A 14176-nucleotide genomic window follows, 5' to 3' on the forward strand; every position below is an offset into this window, starting at 1 on the left:
ATAACTCAGTCTTGCTTCTTCATATATTGCTCCAGATGGAACTGCTGATCAGCTTTCTCTTGACAGCCTTTCACATGTTAGAGAACTAATAATGTGTTTAGTCCTTGAGAATTCTCTTCTTTCAACCTCACTGAGCCCAGTTCCCAGCCTTTCTTCACAGTAATGTTTTCGAGGCCTCTGATTACACTTGCAGCTCTCCTCTGGGCAGTCTTCAGCTTGACGGAGTCTTAAAAGCAGTGTCCCAGAGTGGAGTAGTGCTGAGATCTTGTTAGTGCCAATTAGGATGGAATAAGCACTTTCTATGACTTATATGTAAGTTCACAGATGAAGTTTTTCTTTTTCACCGCAGCATCTTGACTCACTCCCAGTTTGTGATCCAGTGTAACTTCTATGTCCCTTTGGAGAGCTGCTGGCTGGCCAGTCACTCCTCATTTTGTATCTGTGCATTTGATTTCTCATTCCTAAAAGTTGCATATCATGCTTATCTTTGCAGATTTCATTATGGTGATTTGGGATAATTTCTCCATTTTAGGAAAATTCTTCTGAATTCTTACCTGGTTAATCCTACTGTTGTGGATTAACCCTGGCAGGCAGCTTAGACTCACACAGCCACTCACTTGCTCCCTGCCACAGTGGGAAGGGAGAAAGAATCCATGAAAGTGAAAAAATTCATGGAATGAGATAAAGACACTTCAATGGTTACAGCAAAAACTGTGTACACAAGCAAAGCAAAACAAGGAATTCACTCACCATTTCCCATCAACAGGCAGATCTTCAGCCGTCTTTCGGACAGCCAGGCTCCGTCACACTATCACTGTGAATGTGCCCCACTTCCTAATTCTTCCCCAGGCTTTCAGTTGCTGAGCATGACACCATACGGTCTGGTATATCCCTTTGGTCACTAAGGGTCAGCTGTCCCCACTGTGTCCCTTCCCAGCTCCTTGTGCACCCCCAGCCCCTTTATTGGTAGGGTGGGCAAGAGGCAGAAAAGGCCTTAACAGTGTGCAAGGGCTGCTTGCTAACTAAAACAGGGTGTGTTATTACCCTTGTGTGGTCACAGATCCAAAATATAGCACCATACAAGCTACTATGAAGAAAATTAACTCTATCCCAGGTAAAACCAGAACACTGCTTGTGGACTCAATCAGCTCAGTACCCACTGCTGGTTTTAGAAGTACACTCAGTAGCTCGCTCAGCAAGTAATTAATGGAAAGATTGACTAGCACTGGGACTGAGACAAGCCCTGATGGCACATACTTGAAATGTCCTCTTGGTTTGACAGAAAATCATTAACTGGAAGACATTGCAAAGCAACTGGTAGCATCTGGTTATCTATAGCTGGAATTCTTGCATGAATACTGCTGAGTTAAAAAGAAGGAGACTGGAAGGGGCTCCTCAAACACACATGTTGCTGTTCTAGCAGGAAGAAGTTGAAAGAAACAAACCTGTGCAAGATACTCATCGTATTGCCTACTCTGCTCTGGGAAGATTGTCAGATACAGCAAAGTAATCATAGTAGAGGACCTTGAAGAGAAGTTGTGATTGCTTAACTAATGGGCTATTAATTCTGTTATCTTTATAGTCAGAGACATTCCAATCAACCAGGATCAAATTGAGGTTGGGACAATTCTAAGTTAGTGTTTGCCTATTCTGTTTTGCTAAAATGAAAAATAAGAAAGTCTGCCAGTCTGTCAATCAACCCCTGCAGTCTTGCACCATTATCTGACTTGTGTAAAGGGTTTTTCATCTTCAACTGTGGTAGGCAGGCTCAGAGATGGAATGACAAAGCTGTCATTTCTGCTCCAGTGCAGTAGTGATTTTATCTTTATATAGTTTCCATCATTTTCAGATGTGAGATGTATTTGCCCAACATCTCCACAGAAGCATTTTTAACTTACGTGTTAAAATTGACCATTTCTTTCCAATGATTGTCAGGATTCACCATTTATTTCAGGTCACACTGGCCTCTTCTTCATCAGTCAACTAGCTAGCAGAGTGAAGAGGAATATGCTGTATATGTGCTGTCATTGGTAATTATTTCTGCAGTAGTTGCAAATGAAAACACCAACCAGATGTCACTGCCTTATTGCATAGCACAATCCAGACATGCAACAAATTTGTGTTCGGAGAGCACTTGAGGTTACAGATGTGACTCTGTGTGTAGCCTATATGAGATGCTTCTCAGTGGCTGCATCACTGATATTACCCTACTGTCAGCTCTGGCATAAAGAATATCCTCAGACGTCTTGGGTTACCCAAATCACTTTAAGCCTGACAGTTGAGCTAACATGTTTTGTCTCATAGTTGGGGTAGGATGAGGCAATGGAGAACATTGGCTTAGGTGGCACACATGACAAGCGGTAATTAGTTAAATCGGTGTAACTCAGTTGCATTTCATTATATGGTCATACCTGCAGGTCATGTGTCAGGGAAAAAGAAGAGGACTAAACAGACAAATGAAGGGAAGGTAGAATGGAGGGACAGGATAGCAAAGTAAAACCAGGGTTAGTACAAAACGAATGAAACCCCACAGTCCTATTGACTCCCCTTCCCTGCTTATGCCCTAGTCGTTCTTTTTGGTTAGCTCTGTTTTTCATTGCTGATCCTTCTTGCTCTGCACTTTAATTTAACAAAGAGGAATTTTATATTCCTAAAGACCCGTCTTTAGTATAGGATAATGTTGGGGTTTTAGGAGCTCTCTTTTTTTTTTTTTTTTTCCCCATGTTAAAGGAATTTCCCCCATATGTGTTGCTATGGGAACAAACGGCCAGATACTTCAGAAAAACAAAAGAGCTGGCTACTTTTTTTGTTTCACCTGGGTGTGTGGGCAGTAGGTCTCAGCCTTCGGACAGAGAGGGAGGCTGCTTTCTTCGGCTGCTTTTCCTTCTGCTAGAGAAGCCCCGGGATCGCAAAGCCTGCCTTCCCTGCCCCGCTAGGAGCCGGGCTGTGGCCACCCTGCCCCCGCTGTTGCTTCAAGCCTTTGCTGTGTTGTAGCCGTGCTCTCCCAGCCTGCCCAGACCTCCGGGGGGTTCCCCGCTTGGATACATCGCATCTGCCACCCGGGATTTGTGCTCGTCTCTGCCGTTCCAGCCTGCTGTTCCCGAGGGTCCGGCCGGACACCAGGATCAGCTGCCCAGCGGTTTGTGAAGCCTTTGTTCCATCCCTCCCGGGATCCCAGGGCACCGGTGCCGCGTGCTCCCCGAGCTCGCTCCGGAGCGCCCCCTGCAAGCCGCGGGGGAACCATCGCACCTGCCCTGCTCACCGGGAGCCGCCAGCGCCCCTGCCGGCTGCGAGCGGAACTGCACCCGAGGGGAAAGGGCCTGACAGCCGAGAAGGCTGGGACTGGGTTTGTGATTGTTTGCTGGTACTGCCATAGTTACTGTTGTTTGTTTGACTGGTTATACACATATAGATATATAATAGTAAAGAACTGTTATTCCTATTTCCCACATCTTTGCCTAAAAGCCCCTTGATTTCAAAATTATAATAATTAGGAGGGAAAGGGGTTGCATCTGCCATTCCAAGGCAGGCTTCTGCCTTCCTTAGCAGACACCTGTCTTTCAAACCAAGATAGGTATTTTTAGCAAATGTGGGAGGGGGTATTCTTTTAAGCAGCAAAAAGATAAAACTAGGAAAAAAGATGAAATATTAGTTTTTGCTGAAGAGAGGATGCTCTTATGACATGTGCTGCCAAGACTTGAGAAAGCAAGCTTTTTGCTTGCAAAGCTCACTAGTAATTTTAACCCAAGTGTTGTGGCATTTGGAAAGTGACAGTTCCTTGGTGACTTTATCAAAGAAATTGTCATTTACATGCCTGGTCATTCCTGTGACACTGAAAGCCACTTTCTTGGCAATAATTTAAAATTATTCTGGGATTCTTTCTTCATTTTTTTAGAGAGTATACTTGATCAATTGATCTTCATGAGAGAAAACTATTTCAGTCATCTTAGTGTGTCCTAGGAGTAATTCACGGGGCTGCTTGGAAACATAGTAGGAGTGAAAATGCCTGTCACACAGCTGACAGGGAAGGTTGCAGAAACCTCAGCTGCTTTGCCTGCAAAGCTTACGCACTTCAGTAATTATTTGTGATTATATTCAGTGATTACACATCAATGTGCAGGACAACAGTTCTGTCCCTATGCAAGAGACATCCCAGCGGGGCCTGTGATGCCCGTGGAAAAATAGCAGCTGTGACTCCCTGCACACCCCTGTGTGCTGAGAGGCTGAGCTTCTCTTAAGCCTAGAAAAGAAGCCATCAGCTTGAGCATGTTAGTAGTATCACTTGCTTTGTTTGAGATACACTGTCATGATGGTAAGAGGGAGTAGGGACAAGGCCTGATGTTTTTAATGCATGAAATAAATCAGAAATTTTTGGGGGATGCTCACTCAGATTTGATGCTGTGATAGCTGCCAAAACTGGAGGTCAGCCTTCAGAGAGAGCAAAATCTTCATGCTTGTGGCTTTGATTGTGTGAGGGACCTGCTTCTAAAATGTCAGACCATCTGAGGACCATCAGGGCCTCTCTCATTCCTGTCCCTCACTCAGTCCAGGCTGACCCAGCAGCAGTGCAAAACCCATATAATTTTCAGAAATACAAGCAAGAGGAGCTTCTGCTTTGATCGCCTCTAGGCTGCAGTCCATGCAGGTATGATGTATTCTGCCAGTCTCAACTGACTCCTCAGTCTCCAGCTAAATGCATCTTTTAGGAACTGTTTAATCCTTGGAAGGAATTATTTCACTGTAATGTCTTCCAGTGTCTAGTACACACAAATTCTGGCAATTTTGCACTGTCCACAGACAGACCTTTTTTCTCTTCCAATGGGGAATTGATTTTGAGAGAAGAATATCTCATGTGATACCTAATTTTTCCACAAGCAATCTTCCCTCTGAGTGCAGACCAGCGCAATACCATGTAGTTTGTTGGAAGTGCTGAAATTACAGCCTGAGGTGGCACAGCTGCTGGAACAAGATCAGCCAAGCAGGAATAGATAGATACATCAGGGATAAGGCACAAGATGGCCACTAATCCAAACCATTTACCCTCATGTTTCTGCTTTCCATAAAAGTACAAGTGTCATTTGCCTGTCATTTAACAAGATTACAAAGCAAGGCCAAGCAACTTTAACTGTTTGCTTCTGAAACAAAATCTATCCCTTGTGAATGGGTAGAGCCAGAGCCAACTACGTATAAGACTGAAGTATGTCGAAGCACATTGTGACTTCTGCCATTGATTCTCTTTCACTCAGGTGTTCAGTGAGTGAGCTTGCTCTGGCTTTCTGCAAAATGAGAGTGTTGCTCCCAGTGCTTCCCAGGACCAATAAATCGTTTTCACTTCCTTATGAGAGACAAGGAACAGCAAGCTAACCAGTCAGTCTAAATCATCTTGTTTAGAAACATTAATCTTAAGCAGTTTGTCTAGCAGTTAATTTATTTGTACATCTTTTTCTCATTTCAGAATCCTGTGCTGTCGGTCAAGCTGTGATAGATTATCCTCTAGTTTGAATAAATGAACCTAGAATTTCACAAGAACGCTCATGGTCTGTCCAGATGTTTTGTATAAATTCTCTAGAAAGTACAGTTAGTCTTCCATAGTTGCCTAAATCATTTAGGCACCTTGATTTGTATTAAAACAAAGGTGTAACATTTCTAGGCTTCAGATTAGGTTAGGTCTTCAAGACATGGTGTATCATAATGTAGGAGACCCCCGTGGTTGCTGCAAGGAAGCCCTTGGCATGTACAAAGGCAGTGCAACGTCAGGTTAGGAAGCAAACTGGTATCCAAGAAAGAACAGGGCCTTGTCAGCCCTGCCACCGGTACTTGTGAGGCTCCTTGGTTCAATGTGAGTGCAGCAGCCCTCAATCTGTGGTTTGCACAGCAGAGATGGAGTTGAGGAATCCAAACAGCAGTTGCAGGGCTGTGAAAGTGCTCTGGGATTGCAGTTCCCAACCCTTTGTGTCTCTTCCCTGGCTGACACTGCATCCTGATGGCTGCCTTTTGCCCTCTCTCAGACCCTTGCAGCTGAGGAAGTCTCTGAACAGCTGATTTCCCAAAGCTGAGAGGGCACAGGGGAGGGCTCATTCCCGGTTTAGTCCTGTTTCCTAAGCTTTTGCCAAAATACCTAAATTTTTTACCATAGCAATAATTCTGAGAATGTTACTGTTTTTACGATCTCTTTATAGTGAGGTGGAGTTACCCTGTCTATGCTCTAAGTACTGTTTCATTTATCTGTTGGGATTTACTGAAGCACTGAAGGTTTGGATTCATACCACTATTTTAATAGCCCTTGCTAGGTCTGTTCTCCATTAATTTGTCTAATCCCCTTTGAACCTCTTCATACTTTTGGCTTCCACAATACTATGTGCATGAAGTCCCCATTTAATTATGTGTTGTGTGAAAAAGTGCTTCCTATTTTTTAGTTTCAACCATTTGCCTGATAATCTCATTTAGGTTCCCCCTAATTCTTGTACTGTGGGAGATAACTGATCCATTTCCCAAGTACCTTCTCTGCAGGAAGGGATTCTGTAGGTCAGTATTTCCTGTCAGTTTTCTGCTTTCCGAGCATCCCGAAAGTATACTTGATGCCTCTCTATGTAGGGAGTGTGGTGGGCAGGAGAGGGGAGCAGAGGGGAGATCTCAGTGCTTTGAGCCGAACTTCCCTTACCTGTTGTAGGATAATCAAAATGCAGCGAAGTGCTGAGCAAAGAAAGAAGCTGAATGTGAAATGTACCAGGATACCACGCCTGCTGCTTCCTTTTGAGTACCAAAGAGGTTGCTCACACTTAGAAGGAAGAGGTGAACTAAAATTAGGACTAAAACACATCCATCTGATCTTAGTTCTAGAGAGGGTGGGTGCTTAGAAATAAGTGGAAATGTCACACAGTCTTCATGAGAACCATGATTTCATCACTTCTTTGGTGGTGTTCTTGCATTTCAGTTTATCTGTACACGATTTTGAGTTACTTCATCACAGCAGTAGTTCTCATTTCCACTGTGCTGTGTTTCAGCTGTTCCCATGAAAAAGTAGCACTAAAACTGCTACAGTGTCAGTGTAGCAAGTCATCTGTCCCTCATTCACCATTAACCGTGTTAGAGTCCCTTTTACCTTCTACCTTTTCTGAATTTGGCAGCCTCCGGGAAGCTTGATGATAGCTGAGACTCTCTGCTTCCTCTCCAGTTGCTTTTTTTTTTCCCTTTGAGCTAGCCTTTAACTTTGCTCCAGTGTTTGAAAGATCTAATATTCCATCTAAATTGAATATTGAAATATATTTTTGGATTCCCTCTTTATCTCTTTTTGTAGTCTCTAGAGCCTTGCATCTGCCTTAGTTCAACAAGAGCACATGATGAAGTGCCTATGTGCTTTGCTGTATTGGGACCTGAACGCTAATTTCTTATTCTCAGTTTTGTTCTCAAAACATTTAAAATTCCCAGTCAGGTCTAGCAAGACATTTTACTTATTTTCCCCTGTTTTTAATAGTATCTATCTTCAAATTAATAATAAATAAGTCTAATATTTTTGTGCACATCTGTATGCATGTTACTGTCACTGGAATTTAAAAGCTAAAGATACTGTCATCCTAAAATCCTTTTTATTTCTTGGCATGTAACATGTATACTGAGATTATAATAATAGACTTGTGGCCAGGAACAGTTGTCTCCATTGAAAACTAAATCTTTGGCAAGTATTTCCGTACAGTATATGATACTAAACTAGTCTTTCCCTAAAATCAGAAGAAATTGTGTAGTAAGTAATTGCTGTTGTCTTGTTCAGCATGTCATCGATTTCTCATGAGAAATAGTGGCAAGTTGCAAATGATAAATACATATCCAAAGACATTTCAGACCTTAAGCTTTCCTTTGAGACAATATTGGGTTGGGGGGGGGTTGGCAGGGCTTTTTGAAAGATTAAAATCTGAAGTCAAATAATTTTACAGATTTAAAAAACCCAGATAGCTTTTTTCCTGAGACATAACCCAAAATACAACCTACTGTTACAATGCAAGCATCAATCACCAGTAGCCACAATGGAATGAGAATAAAAATGCACTGTTTTCCAGCCATTAACTTAAATTTACTCAAACAAGCACTGACCAAGTAAAACAAGCAATAAAAAGTGGTGGTTTGGGGGTACTGACTGATAGACGAGTTCCTGATTTGTGAGGGCATTTGAGCCCTCGTAGGGCTCAGGGCGGCATTTAAGCAGTTTTGTTTCTTTTTTCTTCATTTTTAAATGAAACCTCTTCTTCTCTCTCTGGCTCTCTTATCTATTGATGTAACTGGTGTTGCATGAGAAATTACCTCATTTCAGTGACTGGAGACAGCTTTTCTATCAGCTGCAGTAAGGTTTCCTCATTTGTTTAATGAACCTGGAGAGGTAGAAAATTAAGTATTAGGAGCTGCAGAGGAAGAAAACTAAACCAGAATGTTCTGTGCATTTGGATGGTTTAAAAAAATATATCTATATTAATATAGCCAGTACATGAAATTGGTATTTAGATTATGGCATGATTATTGCTTTGCAGACTGGGGACTCCATTATCACTCAGTCATCAATGAAGTAGCTGCATTCTGTGCTCATCTCATCTCTGAAGCTGAAAGAAGAGCTAGTTATTATCTTCAAGTGAGTTATTAATGAGGGGAAAAATCATCCCCAATTACTGTGAAGCAAAATATTTCAACATTTACATATCTCAGACTTTAATTTTGATCTAATCCTTCGTGAGTTCTTAAGCTCAGACGGTATTCACTTTTCCAAACATTCTCGCAGTGGCATAACGAGAGGAACTTACACCTGTCCAAGTGCTGGCTTCCCTAAGGGTATGCTTCAGGGTCACAGAAGTGCTGCCCATCCCATCCTTGTGCTGCTAGAGACTGATTTCCTTTGAGATTCCTTCATGCTACACCATAGGAACAGAGCCTCCACTGTAAGCTTTGCCAGAGAAAAAATTCTGAGTTGTCTATACTGTCTGCATTCCCAGTCCATTTTTTTTTCTTAACTAGAAGCAGCCTGGAATTTATTTGTAAGGGCTAATCTTGTTCTTTTGCTTTTCTTTGAATCCTTTTGAAATTAATGGTTTGGAAGTTTTGACACTGAATGTCCTAGAATAAAACCTGGGCAACACAAAGGTGATGATTTAAATTCAGTTAAACATGTGGGCAGTAACCAGGAGATGGGAGAAGTGCTGTCCACACTGTGAATCCATCCATCAACACAGATGTGAAGGTCTGACCTTGGCAGATTCAGGAGGTAGGGATGTCAAACACAGTTTGCAGTCAGTTGGAAATGTAGCTACTAGACAAAGAAAACTCAATAATTACACAGCTGTTTCAGTAGATTACAGATTTCCTAGAAAACAATAAAACAACCATCTGTGAATGGAAAAAAAGTGAACTATCTTTCTTTTAATTCAAAAACTTAATTTCTGAAAGTCATCAGATATGTCCCCTGTAAACTTATTATCTCTTTTCAAAAGCAATGGAGTCTGTAACCAATCAGTGTAGATTTCTCTACAGCATTTATGCCCGTTAATGCTTCATTGATTTACAGTGAAACTGCTGAAGGACTGTCTTGAATAGACATATAAATATTAATTTCTTGTGAAGGATGGCTGCTATTACACTAAATATTAAATGAATTCATAATACTTGGACATTTGCAATAAATCACTACTGGGACTGCATACTAACACCCCATTCCCTTTTTTTTTTTTTTTTTTTTAATATTAAAGCCCTGAAAAAGAGCTGGTTGCTCCCAAAGAAATATAGAGTTTTGTAACACTGGAATCATTAACAAATTCCCACAGCACAAGGAGGAGTTTCAACTTAGTCCCACTTTACAGATAGAGGGAGGAGGCATGAAGTGGTTTAGGTTGAACTGCTGATCACAGAAGGTTCAAACCCGATCTGTTTCTCATGAGAGACATCACAGTAAATTATCACTTCCTGACAGTCCTTCTTTTGCTTGAAATGCTCCGATCGCATCAGCAGAGGATCTGGCCAAGCGATAGCAGAAGGCTGAGAGCCAGACTCAAAGGGAGAAAGAGCTGGACATATTGTCTAATCTGCACGCACACAAAGTGGTTGGTATCAGGTCACCTCTTAAATCTTGCCCAAGGCCATGACTGGAAGGATGGTACTGCTCAGGTTTTGACTAGGCTTAGCAATTGAATTAAGTCATCTTCTCTCTTCCAAGACCACAGATCTTAGTTTCAGAAGTCTAGTAAATTGCTCAGTGGGGGCTAAAAATCAATTCTTTATTTTTCCTTTTATTAAAGTAGAACAAAGGGTAGATCAGCAAGTTCATTATAGCTTCCTGTTATCTAAGTGATAGTAGCTTAAGAGTAGAAATTTATGCCAGGGCTAACCCTGAAGAGTGGAAGCCGTTCTTGTAAACAAAATTGAATGGCTGTCAGACTCATCTGCTTTTTAATGTGTAGGCGGGTGTGAGTGTATGCACCTCCTTTATTCCAAATATTTTTGCTTCTGTGCCTTAAATGGTGTAAGTTGCACAAGGCTTTTCTAATGAAAGCTTGCCAAGGTATTTAAATTAGAAGCAAAAATTAGAAAAGCTGCTACCACATAGGAATATTAATTGTTCGTTATACAGGGCTTTAGTTCACATGGTTACTTTGCATTTGCAAGGCTGCCAATTAAAGAGGCTCAAAGTGCTCACTGCTGCACAATAGCCGTTTCTCCAGAGCCCCACAATGGCTATTGTATTCTGTCACTGACCTTTGGACACCTTCAAATACATATTGACACAGGATGCTGGGATCATTAGAGCTGTTGTTTCAGTGTGCCACAGGGAAAGAAGAGTTTTGCAAAAATTTTATATAATGATGACAACAACAATATTTCTTAATTAGACAACAAGAGAAAAACTGAAGCATTTTTTCTGGTGTTTCAGGTGAATTGCAGAATGCACAATTTCCATACAGTCCCTTCCCATCAGGGAAAGAAGATATTTATCAGGGGCATTTGGTCTGCTTTCCTGTTGTTTCCAGGGGAATTTATTTAATTTTTTTTAACCTGCTGGTGCCATATGGCCAGGCTCCCTTAGCCACCATGGATTCTGCCTGGGTGAACATCTTCACAGGATGGATCCTTTCATCCTGTAAGTGCAAAACACTCTTTTAAGACATAACCAGTGGTATGCAGGAGACCAGGATCTGGATGCACATTTCAGACTCTGCTCTTCAAAAATCAGTGGACTTTGGATCTGTGACAACTGTGCTTCCTTTTATCTCTTCTGTATCTTGACATCTAAGGTATTTCTGTTTTCTTACCGGTCCATGGCAGTTAAAGAGTGCAAACAAGAACTTTGGAAGCAGAGATACCAGATACTCCTAGTACATTTACTGTAGTAAATCCAAGCATCTTTTAAAAGCTTCTATTTATTTTATTGTATCCTTTCTATTCTTTAAAGCTGGTTTGAGAAATTACTTCAGCAGTCAGAACATAAAAGAGCATGATTTTAAACCTTGCATGGGACATTTTGTCTACAGAGAATAAATAAATTACTGGCTTATATTTCCAATGAGTGTTCCTGCTTAAATATAGAGAGATAGTTTCTTTTCCATAAGTCTTGCCATTTCTGGGTTTGATTTTATCCCCTGGGATCCTATTATTGAGCAAATTATCAAATCCAGCTAAACCTCACAGCTTTGAGTCTCTGAAGATAGTTTGAGTAATGGCTTGTGCTTCTGACAAAAGAGTAAGAAATCTAATAGGCCTTTTCAGAACTTCTTGTATCATTTTTAAAAATGGAAAATTTACTGCACAGCATTGCTGGTTGCAACTCTAACCTAGCATTGTAGAGCATGTACCAGAGGATAGCCAGCTTCTACATACAAACCTCTAGCCAAAATACTTTCAAGATCAAAGACAGTATTGGGTATTTGTGTGTGCTTGAGGTAAATGTGCAGCAGGATTTCGTACACTGTTATAAAATCCAAAAGGTCAGATGTGTTTCCTCAGTAATGCAGGCTAAACTTTTTTTTCCCCCATTAATTGAAAGGGTGCTGTTATCATCTTTTCATTTCTCTGTGTCAGAAACCCTTGTAGAACTTTGAAACCTCCCATGCACTGCCACTGCAATTGCCAATTGTGAATTTTGTGGTCTATCTTCAAACATCAAGGTGATACCTTTACCTTAACACATGAGGGGAAGTGACCCACTTCTAGGAGGGAGACACGAATAGTTATTGCTGTGTGATGCAGGATGTAAAGGGGAGCACATTCTGGAAAGAGGCATTAAACCCGACTCTTGTGCCTCCATTCTCCCTACTGTAAATCTGCATCAGGTAGTAAAAGGCAGTAATGAATGCTTCTCTTGCAGTGGGCTGGGATCTGAAATCTCTCCTCAGCCCATTGTGCTTCCCAGCAGAGGTTTTTAGCCATGGGTCCTGATTTTTCACTTGTGGGATATATCTCTATTGAGGAACAGGATTCTCCTTGAAGAGAGAGGCAGTGCTCTCCTTGCTATTTTCTCTGCATGGGAAGTTTGTAGCTTTGCTGTACCACTGTAGCTGCACTCCTTCTTTCAAAAGGCACATGATCACTGCCTGGATAGATTTGAAAATGGGGGTAATCTTTGCAGTATGTTTGGTCCTTGCTCTACTGAGTTGAAGCCTTTTTTGATGGGGAGGGATTTTCATAGGATCTTTATTACAGGAAGCTCAAGTTCTACCTGGATCCATTTCTATGGCCGTATTGAGAGGTTTCCTGCCTCTCGACACTGAGGTTTTCCAAAACAAAAGCAAAGGGAGTTGGTATGTCTCCTCACTGCCCATGTTTTGTTTGGTTCCTTTGCAGAAGGAGAAGAAGAGCGGGCTGTTGAAACTTCTAGCAGGAGCATCAACAAAAAAGAAGTCACGCTCCCCACCATCTGTGTCCCCCACACATGACCCCCAGACAGCCATTGAAGGAGTTCTGCAAGGGGCAGTGGGGCCTGAGCTGTCCTCCCTCTCCAGTCACGGCAGAGCTGGCTCATGCCCTATCGAGAGTGAAATGCAAGGAGCCATGGGGCTGGAGCCTCTGCACAGGAAAACAGGCTCCTTGGATTTGAATTTTTCCATCCCTTCACCTGCCAGGCCACCCCTCTCTTCCATGGCAGCTATTCGGCCAGAGCCCAAGCCTTTGCCCCGGGAAAGGTAAGCTGTTTTTCTCCTGAGGTTGTCTGCATCCACGGGGAGCATTTGGAGGAGGGATGAAAGTTTAACTTGGTCAAGGGTTGTTGCAGTTTTGAGGTTCTATGGATTGACTGTAGGTGGCTCAGCTGTCTTTTAGGAAGACAGGGCTTACATGCCCTGTCCCATTGAAAATCAGTTGATACACCATGCAGGTTTAAAGAAGTGTTTAAGAGCACCTGTCCATGACACTGTAGAGCCCTGGTCTAAATGTGGAGGACAGCAGTGCTTTCTCAGCCCAAATGGTGTAAATGCTGTTGGCAAATGCCACATTCTAAATGGGATTCCTGTATTTTCGCTTAAGGACTTGATATAGTATGTCTCATCTGGACATGTCCTGTTCTGCAATACCAAAGACTGTTTCAAATTCTTCTTGTTTAGAATACTTACAGATATGGCCATCTTCAGTGACCTGTTACCAAAAATTTAGCTCATTTCTAGAGAGGGATGTGCTGGTGATTCTGGAGTTCATTTCAGCAGCCTGCTCTGCACCTTGGTACCTTGGAGTAACTGACTTTGCAAACCTGAAAAGAAAAGAATAGGAACACCAAAACACAAAAGCAGGTGGAGAGAGAGGTAACTGACCAGAAAAGAGGTAGGGGGATGCAGAAAAGAGACAATTCAAATCCACGTGCAGAGTCACACTGGGCTCAGATAAATGTTTTCTACAAGACTGCCGTTTGAGAACTGGGAAGGGAATAGATAATACACAGCTACAGTGCTGTTGAAATACTTTACATTCAAAAGGTGATTGAGGAAAACATGTTTTTCACAAAAGCATTGAAGAATTTTCAAAGAGCCGTTCAGGGAACACTCTTGAGTTGGTATTTAAAGCAATTTTGAAATAACATTAAAATCACAGAAGTTGGAAAGAAACTAGTTTTGTCTGAGTGTATGAAAGAGACTGAAGGAAATGGACTGGGCAAGCCACCTGACCCTGAATCCAGTTGGGATCATGAAGTAGATGATGCATAATAAGGGAGATTACAGGA

At 41.9% G+C, this 14176-nt stretch overlaps 1 protein-coding gene across 1 annotated transcript in view; it reads left to right on the forward strand.

Annotated features, from left to right (window-relative positions):
- Positions 1-14176, forward strand: part of SH3RF3 (SH3 domain containing ring finger 3) — a 119396-nt gene that overhangs the window by 93204 nt on the left and 12016 nt on the right. Inside the window, exon 9 of the mRNA XM_039549452.1 lies at positions 12811-13148. Coding sequence (XP_039405386.1) covers positions 12811-13148 — 338 coding nt within the window. The remainder of the gene's footprint in view (positions 1-12810; positions 13149-14176) is intronic.

The sequence above is a fragment of the Corvus cornix genome, chromosome 1 (genome assembly GCF_000738735.6).
Source record: "Corvus cornix cornix isolate S_Up_H32 chromosome 1, ASM73873v5, whole genome shotgun sequence".
NCBI classification, from domain to species: domain Eukaryota; kingdom Metazoa; phylum Chordata; class Aves; order Passeriformes; family Corvidae; genus Corvus; species Corvus cornix.